At 36.9% G+C, this 26,122-nt stretch overlaps 1 protein-coding gene across 5 annotated transcripts in view; it reads right to left on the reverse strand.

Moving 5' to 3' along the window:
* Nucleotides 1–264: 264 nt before the first annotated feature.
* The window catches only part of NEDD4 (NEDD4 E3 ubiquitin protein ligase), a 50,911-nt gene continuing 25,053 nt past the window's right edge, over nucleotides 265–26,122 (reverse strand). For 2 of the 5 annotated variants that reach the window (XM_059482021.1, XM_059482017.1), the window contains 24 exons: nucleotides 19,641–19,691; nucleotides 18,772–18,833; nucleotides 18,328–18,430; nucleotides 17,505–17,674; nucleotides 16,829–16,946; nucleotides 16,521–16,688; nucleotides 14,705–14,770; nucleotides 13,997–14,116; nucleotides 13,392–13,598; nucleotides 12,209–12,286; nucleotides 11,895–11,949; nucleotides 11,747–11,805; nucleotides 10,850–10,915; nucleotides 9,397–9,626; nucleotides 8,723–8,844; nucleotides 8,554–8,624; nucleotides 7,415–7,510; nucleotides 6,324–6,397; nucleotides 6,110–6,170; nucleotides 5,483–5,542; nucleotides 5,280–5,387; nucleotides 4,617–4,713; nucleotides 2,140–2,212; nucleotides 265–2,062 (listed from right to left, as the gene is read on the reverse strand). In XM_059482021.1, coding sequence (XP_059338004.1) covers nucleotides 1,960–2,062; nucleotides 2,140–2,212; nucleotides 4,617–4,713; nucleotides 5,280–5,387; nucleotides 5,483–5,542; nucleotides 6,110–6,170; nucleotides 6,324–6,397; nucleotides 7,415–7,510; nucleotides 8,554–8,624; nucleotides 8,723–8,844; nucleotides 9,397–9,626; nucleotides 10,850–10,915; nucleotides 11,747–11,805; nucleotides 11,895–11,949; nucleotides 12,209–12,286; nucleotides 13,392–13,598; nucleotides 13,997–14,116; nucleotides 14,705–14,770; nucleotides 16,521–16,688; nucleotides 16,829–16,946; nucleotides 17,505–17,674; nucleotides 18,328–18,430; nucleotides 18,772–18,833; nucleotides 19,641–19,691 — 2,418 coding nt within the window. In that variant the 3' untranslated portion in view covers nucleotides 265–1,959. The remainder of the gene's footprint in view (nucleotides 2,063–2,139; nucleotides 2,213–4,616; nucleotides 4,714–5,279; nucleotides 5,388–5,482; nucleotides 5,543–6,109; nucleotides 6,171–6,323; nucleotides 6,398–7,414; nucleotides 7,511–8,553; nucleotides 8,625–8,722; nucleotides 8,845–9,396; nucleotides 9,627–10,849; nucleotides 10,916–11,746; nucleotides 11,806–11,894; nucleotides 11,950–12,208; nucleotides 12,287–13,391; nucleotides 13,599–13,996; nucleotides 14,117–14,704; nucleotides 14,771–16,520; nucleotides 16,689–16,828; nucleotides 16,947–17,504; nucleotides 17,675–18,327; nucleotides 18,431–18,771; nucleotides 18,834–19,640; nucleotides 19,692–26,122) is intronic. The other 3 variants (XM_059482019.1, XM_059482018.1, XM_059482020.1) reach the window with 3 other exon arrangements.

The following is a 26,122-nucleotide window of genomic DNA, read 5'->3' on the forward strand; positions in this document are numbered from 1 at the left end:
GGCCTCAGCATCTCTAGGCTGGCCATGCACTGAAGGCTGACAGTGACCCAGAGCTTCTAGAAAAACACAATGTGTGTTTTTGCAGGGCTGCACATCTCAGGAGCAGAACACCAGGAAACAGCACTGCTGCATCTTCACTGCTCTGCAAAAGCAGCAGCATGTTGTGGTGGAACTACTGCCGTGGCCTACCTAGGAGTACAAAAATGACTCAATTCTTGCTATTTCAAGATTACTGATTTGCACTTCAAAGAACTCAATCACAACTTATTAGAATAAACTTTTATTTACTGCTTTCAGGATCCTTATTTTATACTTTAAAGTATGCAACAAAACCTGCTACATTCAAATCTATACAGATTTACTGATATATCATTCACGTTTTACAAAACTGCATATAGATTTGGGAAATTTGTATAAGTTACCTTTATTTACATGTAATACTCTCAGTTCTAATGACCTATTCAAAGGATAAAACAAAGTGGGATTTTAAATATCCCTTAAGACCCATTAACATTTGTTACATAATTTACATATCTTCAGAGAGAGATGTGCTACACTTCCTTCTTGCATATTTATAAAGACTGTGACTAAACAGAAATTTGGTGGTCAAAGCTAGGTACTGTCATTTCCTCAGATCATATTGGTAATAAAATGTTAAAATTTGAGCAAGTCAGGTATACAAACCAATTTGTTTTCTTTCAGAACCAACTTTGCTAATAATTTTAACCAGCACTTGCTCAAAAAAAAGTTAATATTAATACAAAAAAGACCCACATTTACAAAAGAAATCAAACTAATATTTATATATGACAAGTTGATCTACAATAAATTGCACATTGTTGGTTATGACTTTGGTTATACTGTATTAACAAATTTGGTTTCTAGACTAACACTGGAGAAAAAAATATAAAAATGCAGCTGTAGAAACTAGCAACCTGTAAACATATCACAGAACCAAATTCTGCACCTGATCAATGTGCATAACCTCCATGCAGTTCAGGAGTTTGCACATAACAGACTGCTGAATTTGGCCCAGAAAACCCTGTAAACATGTTCTTTATTGTTATGTAGTGCAATACTGCAAGAATGGATAATAAAGGCCTCTAACTATCAGTAACTAAATACTGAGTGATATCCATACAAATTTCATTTTAAGATTGATTTGTTGCAAAAGGCTGAATTGAAAATATTATCGTTCAACTACAAATTTATCCAAAATAGTGATGAACACTCAATAAACCAACATCAGTATATAAATTTAAACAAAAAATGGATATAATTTCTCATTAAAAGTCAGAATTATGCTGCTTATCTGTTTTGTATAAAAATCTTGGGTTTGTTACACTGTTTTAGCAAAAGCAAGTTAGAAACAGAAGTCTAACAACTGTATCAAGTCAGTGTTCTGCAAACAAATGTTTTCCAATGTGGTATCTAATCTGCTGAATTATAAGGTGCTTTGGGCAGATCTGTTGCAAAAAGCCTGAAGCAGCATAAATTATGATATTGTAATACATTACATTTGTTGGGGTTTTTTTGTTTGGGTGGGTTTTTTTTTTTAAACAGTTTAACAATTTCATTTGCTTCTCTTAAAGCAGCAAATCAAATTTAAATCCTCTGCAAAGATTTCTTTACAGCTTTACTTCAGTAGTTTACTGCAGGACAGTCTCAAATACTGTACAAGAGGCAACTGCTAAAAACACTTTAGTTTTTTACTTACTTGGCACTGGCTAATCCAATGTGTATATTGCATGTATAGCAAATACACAAAACTATGGAAATGACAAAATAAAAATACATTTTCAAAAGTTAGTGATTTTTAATACTTAGTTATTTTACACCCTATGAAGAGTCAATAGCCATGTGACTAAATACAATGGTAGTCCCTGGAAAATTCAGATTTGTTTGTAAACCCTTAAAATGAAATTGCAGCACTGGACCAACATAATTTATGTCTGTATCTTAATCAACCCCATCAAAACCCTGAGTGTTTTCAATGGCTAGAAGAAGTTTATCCCATAAATCTTCAAACGAGTCATACGGAGGCAAATCCAAGCGATTAAAGCTGAAAAACAGATGAAAACTCTTAAGTATTTTATCACTTATACTAGAGGTCATAATTTATCTGAATTAAATACTCACCAGGTATGAGCTCTTGGCAGTTTTTCAGGGGTACCCCACTGTTCAACTGTGAACAACTGTGGTCCATTTGAACCTGAAGAAAAGAACACATGAATTTTCACCCTATTATGAAATCCTTTTATAATCAGAGATACAAATGATGACCTATTTGGGGGTTTTGCAATCCAGGGCTGACATCTGAAGGAGCTATCTATATGAATAAAATACAGACTATAGAAAGTAATAGTCAATAATCCCAATTCCCTTGTATTTCAATTATCTCTTGCTATACCTCAGTTTCAAGAGAGTTTTACATCTTCAGCTCAGAAACCTAAGACCTAAAGGTATATGCATAGTAGCTGGTATTGAAGTTTTTATACTTTTATAAGTATTATAAGTTTTTATTATTATAAGTTTTTATACTTTTTTATACTTTTATAAATTGTCCATGTAAAAACTTAGACATGTTTATCACCATGTGCCAAGTTTTATAAGCTGTTAGGAAGTAGTCAATGCACCTATACAGCAACAAAAATAGAGTAACTGAGAACTTTTGATATGGCAATCATATCTGTACTCCCAGGATGTTGTTATGCACCTGAGAGAACATTTTCTGGCTAGCAAAAAAGGCCGCAGCTCCCTGTATCCTTCAAGAACTGTCTTACAGCATCCTCAATTCTCACCAAGCAGATGCAAGGAGTATTTTATAACCGTTTCCTTAAGCTGGGAGAAGTCTGCAGTTAAAAAACGAGGAAGACAAAAGCTGCACTATGTCAGAGCACGTCTGTTCAGGGTGCCGGAGCTCCAGCACGTTCGGGTTCGCTCCCGAGCTGGGAGCCCTCGAGGAGAGGAGCCACGAGAGGGAGATCTCGGCCAGGGAGCGGCTCCAGCGCTGCCGGCGGGCGGGGAAGGGAACGGCCCGGCAGCGGCACAACACTGAAAAACCACGTACAGCTCTTTCGACACAAGGTACAGGAAATGTCATTGTTACTGGGGTTTGGTAAGGACGGCATGCTGGCCACAGCAAAGCAGAAATAACTGTAGGAGAAACAAAGCACTGTGCAATACAGTGTTGAATTTTTCATTAATGAGTGAGCGATTACAACTACAGAAAACTGCTCAAATATATTCTAATCCCTGGGCAGAAGGAAGCCAAGAACTTCAGCAGTTTCTTCCCCTGTATCAATTCTTAGTTCTATCTCTAGTAGTGTTCATACACAAATAAGCAGAGTTCCTGGGGCAGCAGAATTCTGACTGGGTTCCCCTGTGATGAGCAGGTGCTGTAACCCCAGCAATGCCAAGGCTCAGGTGCAGCAGCAGACACATGGCTGAGCCTGCTCAGCACACTGCTCTTCCCACTGCAACTCACAACTCATTTACTGATGGAACAGAAAAAATAAACCAAGTATCTCAAGCTACATCAGGGAAGGTATAGGTTGGATATTAGGAAAAAAAAAATCACTGAAAGAATAATAAAGTACTGGAATGCTCTTCCTAGGGAGGTGGGAGAATCACCATCTCTGGATGTGTTTAAAAAAAGACTGGACTTGGTGCTAGAGTCTAGTTGAGGTGTTAGGGCATAGGCTGGATCAATGATCTTAGAGGTCTCTTCCAACCTCATTATTCTGTGATTCTGTGATTTATAATGAAAAATGAAGACATGGAGAAATGGGAACACAAGACGGGTGGTTTTGTTCACAATCCTTTTGTTTTATAAACAAATTAATGTCCTGTTTATAAAAAGGAAATGTTTAATCAAAGAGGCAAGTTAGATTATTCAGTCATTTACACAGCATCTGAAGCACTTTTGGCCTTAATAAAGTAGTCTAGCAGAAAACATAATAGCTGATGGCAGCTGAGAACAGACCTCCCCTAAGCCAAGCATCCCCACCCTTTGTGGGCTGCTCTATCTGCCTGCCCACAGTGGCTTTTCTGGCTTTGCTATTGAAATTTGCTCCCTGCTGTCCTCTGCTTGTCTCAGTCTCAGCATTGTAGGTTCAGTACTTTTCTTCTGACTTTATGCTTAACTCGTGACATTTCAGTGGTCCCTTTTGGAGTATATCCTTACAAACAACTGCATCTGTACAACCATGGCTTGTGAGCAGATAAAAGCAGTTGTGGAACTGAAGTTAACTGCTGATGCCAGCATGTCTTTGTAATCAGCTCTTGGATAACTAAGAATTTTCTTCAAGCTCAATCATGTGTTAAACAGGGATTTTTCCAGCTCTTGAGAACTTTAAAAATCCACATTCATTTGAGAATTCCTATACATTTAAAAACTTCAAAACCAGAATTAGACTAATATGCTCCCATATAGTACCTGGGAAACGTGATGTAAGTGACTCTTGTCTAACTTTGTTTCTTATAACTGCCAGTACATACTAAATTTTAAAGTAAAATTTGAAAAAAAATTTGACAATGTCTGAAGTCAAGCATCAGGACAATGTTGGTACCGGGTTCTTTGTTACTTAATTGTGAAGATAATCTTAAGTACTCACCATAGAGCTCAGCAAACCCATTCATGGGAACACGTGATGTGCCAGTAACAAACTGAAGTAATCTTATTCTCTTTTCAGAGTCCATCATTAAGACTGCCTATGTATGACAATGATTACAATTAAATATTTCTTTTTAAATTAAGGTTTTAAGCTAATAGATTTATGCAAAATAGTATCTACCTCTAAATCTTAGAGACACACACAGTCTAATTCATTGCCTATTGCTTAAAGCTATGAAGTCAACAATTTTTTAATGGCACTGTAACAAGAGTATGGTTACTGGCTTAGCAGGCTGTTAAAATGCTTCCCTTGAAGATTTGGCCCCCTACTTTCTTTGAAGTTTCTTATGTTATGAACTAGAAGCCAAATTCCTGTAATTTATTAAACAGAACAGTTTAACACCTCTTTAGTGTAACCATGCCAGGAAAACCTACACAAATAAATTTTTAACCCCAGCCAGACAGGGATTTTTTGAAAAAACAATCATCAGTATTGCATTTACATTCTTACCACGTATCTCACCTTTAGTTTTCTTACTTTCTCAGGAATTTTAATGGTCAGATAATATTTACCTAACCTTTTAATGAATCAAACTATAAACTAGCAGAAAGGCAGCAGCTTTTGAACACATTTTTGAGAAGAAAATATTAGAACTTCACGTACCTTCCAGAACCACTGTATTACTTGATGGTTTATGTTGTAGCCATTTTTGTATTTTGTGTGTAGTTTCCAATCAGCCACGTCCACATCTCCCAATCCACACATTAATAACTACACAGATAAAAAACCAAACAAACAACACCAAAGTTTAAGTCAGTAAACTAAGGTTTCAACATAATTTGTTCTCTTTTCCATGATACACCTACCTCTAGCTCATTTTCATCAAAAATTTTAATCAGATCCTGTGGTATTAGTTCAAAAAAGCCCTAAAAAAGATGAGGGAAGTTTGTAAAAATCAAGGCAACATTATTATAGTTTTTAGTCAAGAAGAAGGATATTGAGAGGCTTTGGTAAACACAGCCAAAGCAATATATCAAAGACAGATGTTTGGACACCAGTAGTCCTCAGTTTCATTACAGTACTTTTAATTGATTTCTCACATCTTTATTGTGCAACACTGAGTGATGAGTATGAAGTCTGAATATCATCTATGTAATACAATTGGTACAGAAAAGGGTAAATTGCCTAGTTTAAATCAAACTAATATAATTAAATTAAGTTTAATTTCTGCAGAGGTCATTAAATAGTTTGATCTGCAGCTAAGGCTGTCAGTCAGGATTGAGAAATAAGCAATTTTTCAAGATGAATTAAACACTTCAGTAAGAATATACCAAAATATTTTTAACTCTGAAATAATTCAAAGCTGACACTACAAACAGTATCGCTGTCTTTTCTAATATTTAAACAAAATGATTAGTGAGTCTTCAGGGTGTCCAAAAAATACCAGATGCAACAAACCCTTAGAAGAATGCATTTTGTAATTAGAACTGTACCTCTTTAAAGGCTGTCATTTGTTTCTGTACTCGGCTCACAAATCTCCACTGAATTACAAGACTGCAAAAAAATAAAAACCCAAACAAAACGAAATTTAAAATAAAAGTGATTTACATACAAAGCAACAACTTCATTTTATAAATAAAGCTAACAGAGCCCCTGTGCTAGAGGGCAATCCAGTGAGGTACATTGCACACAGCAGCCACTACTCACTGAATGTAGTCTCTCTTGTTCTTGTTGGTGACAACTATTTCTGATCCACCACTTTTCAGTTCATGTTGATGGGTCTAAATGCAATGCACAGAACAGGTCTTAAACAAGGTGAATATATAACAGAATTCCTATGTTAATATTAGATAATTCATACAACTCTTGAAGACTGCATAATTTGAGAACTATGAGAAACAGATCCAGCCACACAGGTCACCTAATAAATAGAATGTGGTACATTTAAAAAAAAAAAAAGATGTATTATTAAGGGGTGCAATGGGAAACCTCCATTTTGTCTGACCTGCTACAGCACACCACCCAAGACTGCACACAGGTTCACAGTAAGGCACACTTCTCTAAATGCATATTCCATGACCCAGCCCTCATTCCAAATCTCAAGGAAAAACAATTACAGAAACCACTTCAGCAATTATCCCAGTAAGTGAATCAATGTACATCTCTGTTACAAAGTGACTTATACTGCTAGAACCTCAGAACACAGATATCTCAATTTCAGTTATCACTGATGTACATTCTCATTGCTTCTTCTCAGGTTCACTGCTGTTGCACAAGACCATAAAGGTTATTATCCTTAGATCTAGCTGGCAACTGCAGTTTGGAAGTTTTATTCAAGACCTGTAGTATTTCTACATGACTTATCTTAAACAGCTTTGTATGCACTAACAAACTTGTTTATTCTCTAGGTTTCTAGTATATCTTAAGAGAAAGGAAACATGTTACATCTCAGCAATTGCTGCATTTTCCAAAGGAACTCATCCTTTCCAGCCAATCACATAAACCCAACCTCTACTGCAGATCAAATCATGGACTATGGATGTTTTGGTTGCCTTCACAGCAACAGCTACATTCCAATGCAAGTAGTATTCAATAAAAAAGCAAAAGCAATTTTTTAAAGCTCTGCTTATTTCCAAGTCCTTTATCACAGCAGGCTGAAATGCACTCACCACATGAGTGGAAAGACCTGAGTGAGTGAAGGAGTTTTCTTAACACCATACACATAAAATCCCCTAATTCCACAGGACAAGTATTTTCTTCCATGTTTTTTCTATTCCACATTACATAAACATACTAACCTGACCAAAAAGTTCTTCATCAACTATGAATCTGAGGTCCAGTTCTGTTGGATCATTTTCAAGAATCCATCTCAGAGAATTGTAATATTCGCTATCCTGAGAGAAAATTACAAAAGAGTAAGTGCTAAATAAAGTAGCCACCCTATAAACTGCAAGAGGTTCCATGACAGCCCAGTGAACACTTCTGCCTAGGGTAATCCTATACTGGACACAGAGACACTGCAGTGGTACAAAGCTCTGAAGACCTTTAAAACCTGATTGCTCAGCAATCTATGTAAATGTCCTTCTATCAGGGAGTGAAGTGAAGGATGAGGAGGGCAGATCTAGCTTAGATATTAAGAAATTCTTCCCTGTGAGTATGGTGAGCCACTGGCACAGGGTGCCCAGAGAAGATGGGTCTGCCCCATCCCTGGAAGTGTCCAAGGACAGGTTTGACAGGGCTTGGTGCTACACCCTTCTAGTGGAAGGTGTCCCTGCCTTGAACCCAAACCATTCCATCATTCTAGAGCACCAAACAAAATGAAATCAAAACAAAAAAAATCAGGACACATCTATAAAACTATTAGTCAGAAACAGATAGCAACTACATGATATAATCTTAAAGGGCAGCAAAACCAGTAACAGATTAAAAAGACAGAAGAAAAATCACTTTGCCCATGAGCATTCTAGATAAGAGCCATTATCAGGGAACCAACCAAACAAGAAAAGGGACATGTTTTTCCTCTAAAAATGTTACATTGTATCGCTCAATTTTCAGTCCCTGAAAATTATTAATTTTTATAATCAAAGAAAAAAAATTAAAAAACAGGTTAAGACAGGAATCCTGAAAGTATTTATATTCCATTTTAACAATCTCATTGTCTAAAACACTTCAAGAAAACATCACAGAAAGTTTAGGTTACAGTTTCCAATACAGCTTAACTGACTTGAACCTAAGTCTAGGTCTTTGATTTTCATTAGAAGTTTTAATTCCTATACAACTTACAGACTTATTAAAGATGTAGCTTAAATATCTTTGAATTGTGCATTTTCCACCTTCAAAATGTAGATTATAGATCTGTAGATATTATAAATAGATATATCCATAAAAATTATAAATTAACATTAGATTTGTCAACATGATAAAGCAAATTACATACCACAGACTCCATATCATGTAGTGTTATTGGTTTTTGGAGCATCATCTTGTAAAAAGGACGAATAAAAAAGGCTTTAAAGAAGAAGAAATAAATTTAACAGATATAACTTAGGACTCAAAACACATGCAAAATTAATCTGAATATCCCATTACACAAGATAAATACTAACCATCCAAAAGTTTGCCATGGTAAACAGCCATTCCAGCCACACGACCTATAAACTTGAAATAAGAGAGATGATCTTCATTGCAAAGGCCAGAGTTCGGATTGATCTGCAGAGTATAGTTATCTCTGAAGAGTTGAAGGAGGGAACAGGGAAGAGAAAGAAAAACAAAAATGTTGTACTATTGGATCAATCTCACATTTGAAGATCTGAAAGACATCACTTATGAAATCAGTTATTGCTTTTCATGATGATATCTAATATTAAACAATACACAATAGAAGACTATTAGTGTATCAGAAACAACCACCAGGAACTACCTCAGTAAGTTGGAGATAAACCAAAGAGAAGGGATTAACTCCCATTCATTTTAAAGCAGAGTAACATTCTCTGCATTATAGTTACATAGTGTCTCTTCTGCGTGCAGGAGACGGTTGCAAGCACATGCTTGTCCATGCAAAAATGCCATGGCTTATGTTAGGATTGCTGTACAAAAACCCCACAATATTGTCTCCACATTACTCTTCTGGCAAGCAACTGGGTGCAGATTATTGCAGTTATTATCAACTAAACCCTCTGGTACATTTGCAAGGACAGCAGGAACCCCATTTTTAAAGAAGGTACAAGAAATACAATTTCTTCTCATAAGTTTTCACATCATCCAGAGCAGTATTACTTACGTAGCTGAATATTCAAACAATCCATAATAAGGATTAAACATTTCTTTAGAGAGAAGGAAGAACCATTCCCTGGCAACTCCTCCATAGTCTAAACCTTTTTCACCATCAAATTCAATCCAAAGTCTTGCTTTAAGGAAGTCTGCTCTCTTTACAGCTATGATTCTTCTGTAAGAATCTTCAAGGATTGTTGTGCGATGAATTTTCATTTCAAACCTATTTGGAATATCACTCTGAAAAAGAGAAATATGGGAACAAAGAATAATGAAACAAACCTCAGCATCTTAAGAGTTTTGCAGAACATGCAAATTCTGAAAATAGACCAAGAGAGCACAGAAATTGTTTCCTTACTTCACTTGGAAACATAACAGAGTATGATAGAAAAGAGGCTCCATTTATCTACAATTCAACTAGCAAAGAGAGTTTTAGATGCTAACTTCTATTTCATGCTAAGAAAATACAGTTAAAATTCTCACTAGTAACAGCATATGGGCAGTTGCTCTGCATGCAGCGAGGCATGGAGTGTCTTCTGACACTGGACATTTATCATATTACACACTTGATTAAAAACAGCTCACAGTTGACACATAAAATTATCTGGAACCATTTTACCTGACTTATTTCACCTTGTAGTTCTATATCCTATGAGCCTAGGTATCCTGTTCTCTCACTTGAGACAAAATCTACAGTTGTATTTAATTCTTACACTACCACAATTGTTTTGTGTGGCTGAGTTCTCTATCTCAGATTAAGATACTGACATTTGAATGAATGTCAATCTTGTTTTACTAGGAACACAAAAAATGAGGTGCATGTATAATTGTGTGCAACTTACATGCAGCTCAAAGTGCACAGGCAAACTTGGCAGGTAGAAAGCAAAGCATGGATCTAAACCCAAAGGTTATTATATATGTAAAATACCTCCCAAGGATGTAAAATTTCATTGAACTTGTGCAGACTCATTGTTATCTGGCTGTCCAGATGCTATTTACAGTCTTTTATGCTACATGTTATAAATATACCTGGCACTGCCACTTCAAACTAGAGTTTGGAAACAAGACCCATAAACTTCAGATTTTAAGGCTGTAACAATTTATTGCAGTCATCCAGATTTCTACATAGACAGACTAAAATCTATTCTGAGAACTTTCCATATTCTGACTTTCAAAAACTATTCCATGCATGATTAGTGATTTCCAAACTTTTCTGTTGGCAGTCTTACTTTCAGGGTCATGACATTTTAACCTTTGAGAATTTCTGCTTTTTAAATTAGATTGCTTACAGTCTTCATCAGTGCATAAAATCACAAACCCTGCTGCTAGAGCAAATGCTAATTGTTATGAAGTTGGTGCTTCACAAATGTATTTGTGATCAGATAGTAAATTTATCTTCCCTGTGAATTTGTTTAGGGGCCTAAGTTTCATAACCTTCTGCTGGATTCCTACTGATTACTGACCTGTTTCTTCAATTTCTTTCTGAAGAATTCATACTTCCGCTTATAGTCCCTGGAGTAAGGCACAGCCTTTGGGGGGGAAAAAAGAAAAAAAAGTCTTGTGTGCCTTGTGAAACACAGACAAGCCGTTTAAACTCTGAGATAACAGGAATACATGTTTTACTGAGTGCCAGGGGAAACTTCCAGTTTATAAACACCAGGAATGAAAAGCACCTCTCTGTTCAGATCAGATCCACAGAATTCATGCTGTACTTCCCCATTAGCTGATGGAACCACTGAGATCCCTGAGTGGCCCAGATCAAAGTGACCAAAATGCCTTTGGTGACGTCCATTTCCCTGCTGGATCATGAGAGACCTGGCTACAAACACCTCTATTTTCCATGGACAGGGAAGGTTGTTTACAAATGCAGGCTATTAATAAACACAGATATCAGCTGAACACTAAAACCCATCTATAATTAAAATGTAAACCATCTTTGCAATTAGTTCTGGTAATTTCACACTACAGATTAAGTATTGAGGCTGGATAATTATTTTCCAGTTGAAAATCAATTTAATTCCTTTTGAAGCCCTTTTTTTTCCCCTTTTTCGTCTTTCTCAAATTTGCGTCATGAATTGAGCTAGTGTGGGCAAGAAATAAATAAGACTTCAAAGCCCTCCCCCCAGTCTATAAGGAAACTTTCTTACTACCATGGGAACTGCTTTTTCTTTCTGTCATTTAAAGACCATTTCCCTAGAAAGCTCTCTAAACAGTTTTTAAAAAGAAATAAAATAAAAATGCTTTGTTCAGACACCCTGAAAGTTTCACTTTCTAGACTAACTGATAAATGACAAGAGTTTATTTGGATTCTATTAACAGTATTTCTGAAAAATATGAAAATGTGCATTAGGAAATCTTACTGGTCCAGTTATTGCCACATTCTGCAGTCGAGGATCCTCCCACTGGGTTCTCTTCGTATCTGCAAGAGATGTTTTAATTAGTTCCATTAATTCAAATAATGGTCACAAATAAAATGATAAGTAGGGAAGAACACTACATTGTACATACTGTGGTTTATGAAGAATATTCTTCCATCTGTGTGAGTTCTCTCTTCCCACCCTGGCTGTAAAAAGACAGCATTTTTGTTATGCTTTTTTATTACATTTTTATTATAAATTTCTGATCATATAGTTTGCATAGAACTCAACATGATGAGCAGTTGAGGGCATTCCTCTCCCATCTACTGTCAGCACTGAAATTCAAAACAGTATCTTTTGTAGGAAAAAAGCAGGCTGCATTTTCTCATGTGCAAATTTCAATAATGCTAACTTTAACAGTTAAACTGTTTCATCTGCCAAACAAGTAAAAAATGGTTTACTTACTGGTAATGGGCCCAGGTCAACTGGATCTAGGGAAGTCTTTCTCCTTGGATGAGCAGAAATTTTGAGTCTTGGATCTTCCTTTGAAAAGAAAACAAGCAGCATGTTAAAATATTTTTGCTGTTTTGTTTTGCTTTTAATTTTTGTTTTGTTTTTATTAATAATTTTGTCAAGAATATGCCTAGTACTAATTAGGTAATGGTTACGTATTTTGCAGCCACAGGAATCCTTGTGGATTCTCAGTCCTCCAGTAATTTACAATCATCTTCTAGTAACCTCTCACTTTATTTTATTTACATACATATAAATCCTTCATTCAACTAAATTTTTGTGTAATTCAGTTGAATTACTCTTTCCACACCATTTCTGACACACCTTATTCTTTTGGTTTTGGTGAGGTTTTTTGTTGTTTGGTTGATAGCTTGGGGTTTTTTGTGGGAGCCAGGGTGAAGGTGGTTGTGTTATATGAGTTCTTTTTGTCTGCCTGGAGAAAAGAATACCCATTTTGAATCAATTTCATGCATTTCTCTTTCCCTTTCACCTGCCAGTAACACTGACTGACTCTGGAGATGCTTAAAACCATGTAGCAGCACTGCCAGTGGTGTGCAGTGCCCCTCTGTGGAACTGCAGCTGTAGGGAACTACAGCTCCCTCATCCATATGGCACTTGCACCTGCTCGGCTCTCTTAAGCATTCACAGAAATTTCTGTTGTGCCCTGTGATAAATTCAAGGTAATGGATTTCCTGTTGAAGGTATATTTACTGAACTCATTTCTGTGAACACCACCTATAAGATACCATAGTTCTGCAATGACATTTAGGAGGGGCTTAGATCTGCAAAGCAGATTCCTGTTTTTCTCCTTCCAAGCTAAACTTTCAAGTACCAATACAATTAGTAAAATTGATAATCTTCTATCCATTACAAGTATTATAACTTGGCATTTTTATTACAGATCACTCAGACTCACACAGAATATTTTGGGTTGGAAGGGACCCACAAGGATCATGGAGTCCATCTCCATGGCCTGTACAGGGACTGTTTATTAGCACCATGATCTGACCATGCTCCTGAACAGACAGACACAGCTATCTTGGCACTAAAGAAACATATGGAAGCTTGCTGAAAGCAGCCAAGTTTGCTTCAAGAGCAACTAGAATTCCAGTTCATGAGAATAGTTTTGCATTACCCATGTTGTAGTTTTGGTATTGTGGTCAATAAAGAATGGTCTCCCATTGGGTGCATGTCGAACTTCCCAGCCTTTAGGGAGAAATCCTTGCTCCATTTCAGGCTGCTGCTGAGAAGACTGTTGTGATGAATCACTTGCTGTTGCTTGTGGCTGTCTTGCTACAGAAATACTTTGTGCAGCTGATGCCTGACTTGTTTCCGCAGCGATCTAAGGTAAATGATCAAAAACATCCTATCAAATCAAAGCCCTGTAAAGCAATATCTTTTTTCCATTAGCCCGTATTTTGACTGATGAAAGCAGGTTCATAAAGCAAGTCCCTGAGAGATTCCATGATATCAACCACACTGACTAACAATCACTGATTGTGGTGAAGGTTTACAGAAGCTTTCCAGCCTCCTCAGTCAGCTACCTCTCTCCAGAAGGGAGAATGACTGCCATGAACATTACTGTTGCTAACTCTGTGCAGTCTCTCAGCTATTTTATGTGGTACTTTACAGTCTATGCCTTTTGCATGTTCTATTTCAAAGCCATCCCCACTTCTATTACACAAGATGTTTAAAACGCTCACTGAATAAAAACATCAGCAAATTGAAGACAGGCAGTACCTGTATAACTGGTTTTATCCAGGTAGTGGTTCTAGAATTATGATCTATATAATATGACCTTCCTTTTTCATCTTGTCGTTCTTCCCAGCCTGGGGGTAATCCAGATGAAGTAGGCAGTAACTAAATATTAGTGATAACAAGACAAAAAACAATTAAGCAAACTATGAAACTTACTGTGAAAAGGTTTTCCTCTGTTAATTTAAAGCAACAAAACTATATTTCAGAAGGTTCATGACTTTTATGAGCTGGGTAAAATAGATAAGAAGTATTTAAGTCCTTTCTAAATAGTATGAAGTAACAGATTTTTATTTTTTTGTTTATACAAAATTCAAACTCCTCCTGTTAAAGGATTCATTTATATACCTGGTTTAGGCTGATCCAGCCTGGTACTTCTGGCTATGAGATCAGTTTGCAGTGTCACCATAAAAGCAAAATGGAATGTGGTATAGCTTTTAATTAGAAGTAAACAATTAGAAGGCAAGCCATTTGAAAAATGAAACTCATATCATCAGGGCAAGACTACTTCCTTCTGCAGGCTATGCATCAAGATAATGCTAAACAAAGCTGAAGCGTGGAAGCTTTACAGCTGAACCAGACCCATTATGGCCATTTTGTCAGGACAGCTGCTGGGCAAGGAAGGCCAAACCTCATTTGAGATGTCAGCAGCTAACACAGCTAAAAGCCCGTGTTTTTTGAAAAATGACTTACCACTGGATGTGCAGGCTGCTCTTCAAGTCTGTATGTCTGCAGACTACCTCTTCTGCTGGAATGGTTCTTGAAGGAGTGGAGAGGAATGACACATTAGCTATTACTGCAGTTTTAAGGATGGCAGCAAACAGCCAGCAATGGTTATCACACTTCAAGCTAGTACAGCTTCCATCCTGAGCAAAGTGTTGAATTTATTTCAAAACACTATTTAATATCGTATTTTTCAACCTCTTGTTTTAACAGCTAGAAACATCAAGTTCACAGAGTCTATTATAATCTTAGAATGACAGAGGCTTGTGGAAGTTCAGACTACTCTTGCAATAGATGTTTTGGCATGTAAAACATTAATTACAAATAGTTACAGAACAATTGAATTTACAGTATAGAACTTTTTGTGTTGTCAGTAAAGTCTGTCATAGAGCAGAGCTAACACAACTTTCCAGAGAGTAAATTAAGTCAATAATGAAAAAGCATGAGAGTCTGAGATAATCAGTTTGACAAGAGCAATTAAATCCCTAGACTTTGCCTAAGTGCCCATCTTCCTGCCCACAGCCAAATTTAGATCTCTTTTGCTACTTCATTAGACACCTGTATTTCATTTTGGTCCAGAATTTCCACAGCTACTTGAAGGATTTCTCCCTATCCACATACTACTGAAGTACTTCAAAGAAAAAACATTATTAACTTTTAAAGGTTTTTTGGTGGGGGAGTGGTGTAATGCAGGTGAAAAAAGGCAACACTACCATTCTAGCTGACTCTTGCAAATAATTTGAACATCTGCTTCTTTCTTTGCTCAGGCCACCCAAGCAAGCTGAAATAACAGTTTCTTTGCTACCCATTGAATGCTGAACAGCAGAGGCGAAGTAAAGTCTTGTTACTTTCACTTGACTGTTTCCAGCAACACTAGTGATACATTTGTACAAACTCAGATAAACATTGTCAATTCCAAATTTACACTTGGAAGGGCATTCTTAACATCACACAAGCTAATGATTATTTCAATACCAAAATCTAACAGACTAGATGGCCTGGGTCACCTCTAAAGGCTTTCCTCAATGGACAGTGGATTTCTCACGTCACCTATCAGGTTACAAGGCTGTTTGTGGAGCTCGGGTTTCACAGGACAGCTGAGCTTATTTAATTGCTTGCTACCACACCACCAAAAAGTCGAGTTTTCACCCTGGCTACATGCTCCTGCTGTTTTCCCTCTGCTACTGTAGCATTTGTCAGACAATCTAGCATGCTGTTTCACTTGTTCAAACTGCAAAAAAGCAGCGCTGGGGAAAAGAGAGCAGTTTCCTGCTGGGTCAGCAAGCTGAACAGTCTCATGTAGAGGTCTGGCAAGTTCCACAGCTGGCACAAGGGCTGTGGAACTGTATGAGCAAGCTCCCTGTTTTGCTGCTAAGGAAGCAGCAGGTTTACACAACCCAATCATAAAACCTTATCCTAATATTCAGAATGAAAAATGGTTAATCTTTGAACTTTTTCTAATTGGAAAAGTAACTCACATAGTACAACTCCCTTAGAAATAAACTTTCAAGAAACAGATTTTTCATTTGCAGTTTTCAGCACTCTACAACACTAGACCAAGAGGTAGATTTACAGACTGAAAAATAGTTCACACACATCTGTTTTAACCTCAGGCAGAATTCCATATAAGCAAAGCAGAGACAAAGAAAATGCTTGCTTAGATGGGATTCTACAGCAAAGAGACTATTCTTAAAGTGTGTGCATTTGAGATGAAATTAAAAATATAATTCCTAAATAAAGTATTTATGGATCTAATTCTATCAGAACAAGTAGAAAAATAATTTACAGTGTAGGCTGTTGACTGGCCAGTAGCTGGACTTCCAGAGGTAGTAAGTCTGTTACTCAATTCTTCTGCAAGATGACTCTGTATATCACAGCTACTCTGCGAGAGAGGTATTGGAACATTCTGATTGCTGTACATTGTTGCCTCATCTTCAGTTATAATTTCCCAGCTCTTTAAAAGGAAAACAAAGGGAAAACATTTTTAACAAGTAGTTGCAAGTTACAATTATTTAAGACAAGCTTTCTGAGTAGGCTAGATGAAAACCAGCAGCTGCATTTGAGAAGCACATCAGTTGAGCTGTACTGTTGTACCTCAGGGGAATCCCTGTTGTCGGTGCTCTCGGTATCCTCGGATATCTGTCGCCGGTGAGTGAACACGTGCTGCGCCTCCAGCTGCACACTGCCAAGGTCTGCAACAGCCACGCTGTCCCTGCAGGGCAGCGTGGGACAAGTCAGCTCACAGCAGCCTGAGTCTATCTTTCAACAGTAAGCCAGGCTAACAGCAAAAGCATACATCACAGTCATTCTGGCAGAAGAAAAAGAAACAGTCTGGACGATATAAATTAATGTAAACTGTTTAAGATGAATAAGCATTTATGTCAATGTGAAGTGTAAGCTGAAGAAACAGGTAGCATTCTGGGGCAGGGGGGGAAACAAAAAAAAAAAAAGTACGGCAAACAATTTTAAAAAGCCCTGATGGAAGGAAGAAAACAGGCTGGAAACTGAAAAATTATTTAGCTTCCATTCCTATAGTTGTTATCTCTCCAGCTACAACCAGTTCCTCTTTGAACACATACTTCCAGAGCACAGTACAGTCACAGTGATCACTAGCCAGTGACCACTGCATGAGGGCTTCCAAGTGAAGTGAGAGAAAGCTCTCTACTTAATTTTCAATCTGTTCACATTTTATTTCTCCTTGCTTTCAATGTAACTAGGGTGAATTACACTAGCTAATAAAAGACTTGAATTAGCAGGCTAAAAGACTTACTGTGCAGTTGGTCTTTTCCACTGTGTTCTTCTGAATTCATGATTGACATAGTAGGTCCTGCCGAGGATGTCTTGTCTCTCTTCCCAGCCTGAAGGCAGTGGAGGAGATTCTTGCTGCTGCTGCTGTGGCTGGCTAGCAGCCTCTGGTTGGTCCAATATAATCCACCCAGGCTGAAAGATATAATAGAACTGTTGAAAAAACATATCTTAATTTTTCAAGCCACTCCCCCTTTTAAGGTGTAGTTCATCTTAAGCCAGAAAATTTGACTCTGGTCTTAGTGTGTTTATTTCTAAAAAATGACAGGGCATATTACGCATGCAGAAATCTTATTTTTAACTCAAGATCCTTAAATACATTAGTACCAGAGGTTGTTAATTCCAGGAAAATAAACAGCAGTCACAGAATACATTAAAAGCTTAAATGTTGTCATTTCATAACATGCTGCAAATGTATGAGGCAGGTGAACACACTCTTCTGGAACAAAGTGTAATTACAGCAAAGCTGGCAATGCTAAATAGAGTTAACTCTGGAAAGGAAATCCATTAATCTACAGTGGATGTGCTTAAAAAGATCATATATACATGGTAGGTAAGATCAAAATGTCCCTCTGGATTGGAGAGAGTTGAAATTCTAAAACCAGAGAGATGTTAGTGTCTGCCTGGAGTCAAAAAAAATTCAACAGTACCTACAACAGAAACTTCAACACCTTCAATTATATGCACAATACAAGCAACCACTTTTAACTGGTTTGTTTCTAAAACACTATTTATAGCTTAGTGATTCCTAACATGCGTTTTTCAGCAATAAACACATTTTTTCCCACCTCTAATTCTTCAGCCTGTTCTGTGGTTTCTTCTTCAGACCCATTGTTTTTAGGTAAGTAAGTCATTTTTAATCTAAGGTGGCCTTTGACTCTTGATTTATGACTGCAGAAGAGAAAATATAATGATCTTATTGTGCACTTGTAGAACAAAATAGCTGAAAAAGCACAGCAAGAGGATTATTCTTAAGTGCTCCAACACAAACTTGACTTTCTATAATTTACATTCATAAAGTTCTATAATAGCATTAAGGCGTCAGACTTCTGAATAGAGTAAGTATAAAGTAATGCTGACTTTTTAGTAGAACATCAATATCTTAGAAATGGCTACTCAAATTTCTTTGATGGAAACAGAAAAACTTAGAAAATGCATATGTAGTTACAACTAATTACCTAAGAGCATTGTTTAGCTATAAAAATTAGAATTTCCATGTTGTATTTACTAACCTTCTTGGATGAAGAACAAAATCCTTAAATGTATATGGTCTCTCCATACTTGGATTTTCTGTCTGGAATAAGAATTTTTTTTCAAGAAAAATCTTTATCAAGCAGTTGAAATCAAACTATCAGAAATTTCCAGTTGATTTCTTTAAAGGCCTTACAACATCTTAAAACTTAAATTACAGGTTCAGGTACAGTAACAGCAATACCAGCTTTAATCTTAGCAGTAAGACTGGTTCAAGAAAACAACAATTACCTTTCAGTGTCTATGCACATTACAGAATGAAACACCTGCTCTTGGAAAGGGTTTGCCATGGTTGCTACCCTTTTTTTAAGACAGTTTCTGATAAATCTGTTAGTATCTGCTAATGTTTTGAAACTTCAGAAGAAAATGGACAAGCTTATTTATTTCAATGTTCTTAGTGATATTTCTTAAAAACTGATTATCTGCCTTGCAAAAGGATTACAAGAAACAGACAAAAATTGACCAAAGCAACAGTAGGTCTATTTCCCACTTACCCTCCTTTTTCTATCTGTTTACGTGAATAAGGAACAGTAAAAATAAATTTACAGACTTTAAAGAAATATTTTAAGACATGACAATAACTACAATCTCTTCTTATCTTTAAGACTGTAGAACTATGGAAAAGCTAAAAGCACTGCAGTATTGAAAAACAAGGTAACCTACACAGTTTTATAAATATCAGCACTGAAAAACTCCAAACAGATCTACAAAATAAAACAAGGAACCCACAGAGCAGGAGAATTTATTTACTTTATTACCAGTATTGTTAACTTCCTTAGATGACTAATAGAGTGCATATAGAAATATTTTTTCCCTTTCATAGTTTTAAAAACAAACAAAAAATACAAACCGGTAACTGATAAAGAGGAATATCCACTTGTCCAAGAAAATCATCTCGAGTCTACAGAAAACAAAAACAAACACCACAGAAAGTTGGAAGCTGCGAAGTCTTTTAACACCATTGTCCCCCACACCCTGATAGCACACCAATGCTTTCTTAGAACCTGAAGGCACTTTTGAATTATAGGCAATAACTTGTTCTGTACAGAGCAAGTGTGGCATTCACATTCTCTGAACAGAGAGATAATTCTCTCTCACATTTTTTTTTTCCTGGAGAAGCAGAAAGAGAAGAACAGAAAACAATTCTTATCTCTACTTGCTGCTCCTGTTGTTTTTGCATGTGTGGAATGTGTTAGGAGGATTGTTTACCTGAAGTGATTTGTCAATTAGTTTCTGCTGAAGATTGTTTTGTTTCCTCAGCCACTCTCAAAAGCTGTGTCCTGGCTGTCTGAAGACAGTCACAAGTTTTTCTTTAGTATTCTTTGCAGTATAGTACCTCTTTAATGTAGTATAGTATAATGTAATATAATATAGTTTAATAAAGCAATTGCTCAGCGTTGTGAATCAATGGAGTCAGATGCCAATCATTCCCTGCTCAAGGGTCACCTTGTTTACTATAAGCAAGTTCTGACTGACCCAACACTCTGAGCCTTGGACAGTTCTGCCCTCCTCAAAACAAAATTTGAGGGATCTGGAAGTGGAGATTTAGGCTGTTTACTAAATTATACAGGCTAATGTTACCAAAACAGGAGAGTTGGTCAGCATCAAGACTGAGACTGTCAGTATCTCCAGTAGAAACATTGTCCTAAAGGACCCTCCTCCTGGGAGAGCCCAACAATTTCCATAAACCTAGGCAGCTGTTTCAAACAGGCATGTATAAACATTTTCTTCTTTTCCAAATCATACAGCTACTGTCAAAGCTAACAAGAAGCAAAAGTAAGCGCAATCTGTGGTAAGTGCTTTGGAAGTCCCAGCAATTCCAGTGGTCCCAAGCTTGGCATGAAAATCTGTCAGAACTACGAAAAAATGCCTTCTGTCTACACATTTTGCACAGTTTAGTTTTAACAATGACCATCCACAAGATTTTACCTGACCTGGATGTCTGGACTGTCCAGCTGGGACCAGACTATGAACACAGCAGCTGTCAGGCCAGGGCAGGGACTGACAATACACAGTATCACTGCACACTTGACTTTTCATCAAGGATTTTTGCTTGCCAAAGAAATTACAATTTCAGTAACCTACACAGGCAATTTCAGTATTCGCTGTATTCACCAATAATCACCACCAGCAGTACTTGACTTCTTGCTGGATTACTGGAGCACGTGCTAAGTTGCTTCAAATTAATTCGTGATTTGAAAACCTTTGTGAACCTCCACAAAAGCAGGAAAAATATAAGGGTCATTTAACATGAAGACATATCAGTGCCTGTGGAATAAACTCAGGTCAGCATGGAATTTTTTGAAGGTATATATAAGCTTATGGCTTTAAAAAAAAAAAAAAAAAAAAAAGCCCTACACTACAATAAGACTACACTTTTTTGCACAGACTGAGTAAGGAGCTGTAAAAGTCTTCAACTCTGTGCCTTGTGCAACCTCTGAAATTCCAGGCTTCCTGATTTTTCTAGCTAACAAAAAATTTGGTGCCCATTCTTTCCTAAATCTGTTGTTGCATTTATTCAAACCAATCACTCCAGAATTTTAATGTTTGTCCATAAAACTTTTCACCACAAGGCTCTGCAGCTTGCTGACATCTATTTCCTTCACCTCAGGGCAAAACCATGTGTTCCAATTTTCTTCTGGAAAACTTACTTTAATTTTCAATTAAAATGTTTTACAGCCTTAAAACTCCAGCCCAATCCTATCAGTTTTTTGGTCCGTCTGACATCAAAGTACAGGTATTTCTTGAAGCAGTTCTTTTTGCTTTAGTAATTCTGGTACTTTTTTTCCTTATCTCTGTTGTCCTAAGCTCATCCATTTAACCTTTTAAGTCATACATGTATTTGGAGAATCAGTGTCTCTCTCACCTGCAAAAAGCACAACTAGATTGTCATAGGTGATAAAATGTAGAAATTTGGAGCTATGTCATTTCAAATTCAGTTTGCAGTGTGGATGCCATGTTCAGATCTGAAGGGGACAAAAATGAAAATATATACAAAACATCCACTGTTTTAGTCCACAAACTTATTTGAGACAGAAAGCTACAACAGGTTTCATACCTGTGGAGGCTTCCCTGAACTACTGAAGGAACACTTTCTGTGCTATTACAGACCACAGGACTCTGGAAAAAAATAGTTATCATTTTTGCCTATGAGGTTCTTTTTTAAATGGCACAGCACATACCTTAGACATGTTAAAAGGCTTAGTATTTGTAAAGTTCTTGGCAATCCTCAAGTGGAACATGCCTTCCAAATAAATTATTGGAATGTGGGACAAAAGTTTGCTCTATTTTAGAAACCCTCAGAACATTGTGTTTGTTACCAGCATAATTTGAGTGTGGGCTCCTGTTATTCACTTTATTATTCTGCTGTCTCTCCTATTTTTAGCAGAGTTAGCCTCGATAACCAACTCTTTAACAGTACTTTCTCTTCCAGCCAAAAAGCACAACCCTTAGTGGAGATTTTTGTTGACCTCCAAACAACTAAGACATAAATCAGATAGCAGGAATGATCTCCAGCAATGTGTCCCCCATGACAAGCTGACTAACTGCCTGCCAAGAGGTGCCAGAGCAGCAACAGACACTGCACACAGGAACAACTAAATGCCAGCCGAGCTGAAACTGTTTGGATCTCTGTTTCATCAGAGCAGGCAACACACACAAGTGGGTCAGTTGTTCTTGTCAACTTCTAATTTCTTAACAGCCAGAGAACTCAAACATTCTGCTTGGCATAAACCTCAATTAATGATATACTGCACTAACAGAGAGGCCTTGTATTTTACTGATTCACTGGTTTAGTCTATAGAAAGTTATTAAAAACAGGTGAGGACAGACAGCTGCTGTACACAATTCATCTGAAGAACTCCAGTGCAATGCCAAAGCATTCAAAGAAAAGCACCAAAAGACAGTAATTCTGTTCAAAACTGATTTTCATCTCTTTTATGAATATATGCTTACTGAGTTTTAGGTTTTGGACTTTTTTTTCTGCAACTCCCATCAGAAACTGACGTAGATTTTAAACAGACGTGCTTATCTGAGTCACACATTTAACAGCAGTACTGAGAACATATCCCAAAATTTAGTATGTTTGAAAATGGGTCACTGAATGTAATGCCTTTCTTAATTACTGGATTCACCACACAGCCTTTTGAAACAGCTCTTGTATAAGACCAGGGTGTTGAAATAACAAGTATTTTCTCTACCAGTTTTTGTAACAAATGTTTGGTGGTATTAGTGCATTAATTAGAATCCAAGCATATTCCCAGTCTTTTTCTGAATAAACAGGCAGCTAGTTGTGCACAGGTTGGTCTCTGCACAGAAATCCACAGCTGTATGGCAAAACAAGAAAGCATACAGCTTTTATTGGAGGGAACATAAGTATCAATTCAAATTGAAAAAACAAACAGTGATCTGGACTATCGCTGCTTAAGAAAACATGAGCTCAATAGATGGCTTATAAAACCAACATTCTTCTTGCTTAAACACCCAAACATCAACATTAGTTACAAGCTTGATGAGAATGAAAAAAACTCTCCTGAGCTACACTAACAAATTCAAGTATTTTTCTTTTCATGCTGCACTGAGTGTATTATTTGGTTCTCTTAAACTCTAAATTGAAAAAATGAGAGCATTTTTTTCTTCCATAAAATACTGCCAGCATATGCTATTCATCATGAAAAAGTTACTGTTTCAAAAAAACAAGATTCAATTATGACATGAAGATTGTACCAAATTCACAGATTCCACGAGTAATGTTTTCTCTATCTTGCAATGCAATAAATACTTGGTTGCATGGAATTCATTACAGTCCCAGTCTCTTGTATTTTTAAGGGGGACCTGTGGATTGTGAGGAGATTTTTTTTTTTTTAGTGACACGTAGGCATTTCTTTAGAGCTGGCATCTATGACAGAGAGATATAAGACCCTATCAGCATTTTCAAAATAGGGAGAATACATACTGTTAGGTCAAGGGTTATTACACAACATGTGTTTGTGCAGGACCTTCAGCCTGCTGGCTGTTTCAACAGCAAGGTGTCAGCACAACATGCTTCAGCAGTTTTACCATCTGCTTAACAGACAGCATTTAGAAATGACACTGAGGTTATTTTCATTAATTCTCTCTCTCACTTCCAAAGATACTTTCAGACAACTGCTTATCTAAAGACCAGAGTAAAAGCATCATCTGTTTCTCCTTTTAAAGCTTACACATTTTATATGGCACCAAAATCTTACCACTTCCTTAAAAGTTCATATTTAGTTTACAGTACTTTTACAACAACATTCATATATCAGTCCACTCAATGTGTGCTGCCTTGTCCTTAAAAGTTTATTAACAATGAAATTTAAGATAGTTTTTTTTTCCCACACAGTTCACAGGAAGGCAAATTGTCTAATATAACCAAAGCATACTTCAGAACAACATAAACAGAGAATATATCAAAAGTTATTAATGCATTGATTTTATTCATCAGAACTTTGAGTTCCTTTGGTTTGATGTATGCATGTGTCAAACAAGCTACTATATAAAAAACAGGTACATTACATTTTATGAAAAGTCAAAAGCCAATCCAGACTTGCTCTCCTGTGTTAAATCTGCCAATATTCACCACAAAAAAATTAGAAAACAGTACCAAATATTTAATTAGGTACTATTTCAACAAGTAATTTCTGACATCAAATCAGTTATCTTCATAATAGTATGAAAGCATAAAACTCTTGCATTTGTTTGTGAAAGCTCTTTTGCCATATCTTAAGACTTCAAAGAAAGTTTGAAAAACACTCTCGTAGTAACAATTCCAGCTGCACTTCCACCTTCTCCATTTAAGACTATAAAGCTTAAAACACAGAAATGTCAAACTCTATCAAATGTTAAAACTGCATGTGTAATTTGCTCCCAGAAGTAACAACATATAAACCAGATATAGCAGATGTTTACTGCAGTGGCTAATTAACACAATCAGCTGAAGGACTTCATACAGTCAATCAACTTTTTGCTTTTCAGAGCAAGAGGGAAGAAGTAGAATTAAAAATAGATAAACTACTTTTCTCCAAAAGAGAGACAATTGGAGCATGTCTGCATCCTGGTCTCACTCCTATGAAGTTCGTTGATCCAGTTCAGGATCACACAGAGCCACAAAGTCAGGCTGAACATGGAAGCTGCTTTTCAGCCCTAAATTAAATCACTTTATCAGGGATATACAGGTACCTGGCCACTTCTTAGAGCATGAGCCCAGAGCAGGGCTGGATGCAGCCTCCATGGCCTCACCCTGCTCCAAAGTCAGTCCAGCAGTTTTTAAAAGCATTCCTAAGTCTACTGTGGATGCAAATGCAGCATCAACACCAACTCAGGCCTCAGACCTTGCCTCTTGCTGCCAGGTGTAAGGGCAGACACAGCACCTGGCCAGAGCAGAACTCAGTGGTTGGGTTTGTTTTAAAGTCTGCTGTGCTCAAGCTATAAATCCCACCCATCCAAAATCAGTCTGCATGAACTGACCTTGGATGCCTCAACCTCTAACAACAAAAGGTGACCACAACACAAATAATTCAACTACAATCACTTTTCCAACAAAACAGTATTACAGTTTATTTCAGACAAGCTCAACAACACTATCAAAGTTATATTACACTTCCCACCTCAGACATTGTTTTATTAGCCTATAATTTGCCAGATGTTAACCACTTTAGATTTCTCATTAATAAGCTAAATATTTGCCCCAAAACAAACTTAGAAACAACGAATAGTAGAATAACTGGCTAATGCAGAAACTCTATTGCAAAAAGAAGTAATGGTCATAATAAATTCCGGAATTCCTTTTCCTTAAAAAGCCCTTGTACTTTGACATTACCAAAGAGGCCATCTCCCTTATGCTAGGAAAATCCCTGATTGCCAGAGAAATCATCCAGGCCTGAAAGAATCTAGTTCTGTGTTTCTTACCACATTCCTCTCACTGAGTAGCTGGAGTGTCTCATTTGCATTTTAATATGCCCTAACTTCAATGACTCCAATTCAAGTTTGTATGTAATTTCAGCCAGGAACTTGCTGATGTCCTTCTTAAATCCTGTTTGCTTATGTTACAGTTGATACAGCTGAAAGCAGCCCAAGGTCTCAAACAATAATTGCAGCTATCTGTAGAGTTTTCAGTTTATTGTAAACTATCATGACAGAAAAAAAGAATTATGCACTCTCTTGAAACAGAGATGATTATAGATCCATAAACTAACACTGCAATGAGCTACAAACATTTTGCTGGCTGCATTCCCAAATCAGCATGTTCTGTTTGTCACAGGGAGTAAGGAAAAAAGTACACTTGAAACAGAGACACTTCACAGAAATGCA

This window comes from Ammospiza nelsoni, chromosome 14, assembly GCF_027579445.1.
Source record: "Ammospiza nelsoni isolate bAmmNel1 chromosome 14, bAmmNel1.pri, whole genome shotgun sequence".
Classification (NCBI taxonomy): Eukaryota; Metazoa; Chordata; class Aves; order Passeriformes; family Passerellidae; genus Ammospiza; species Ammospiza nelsoni.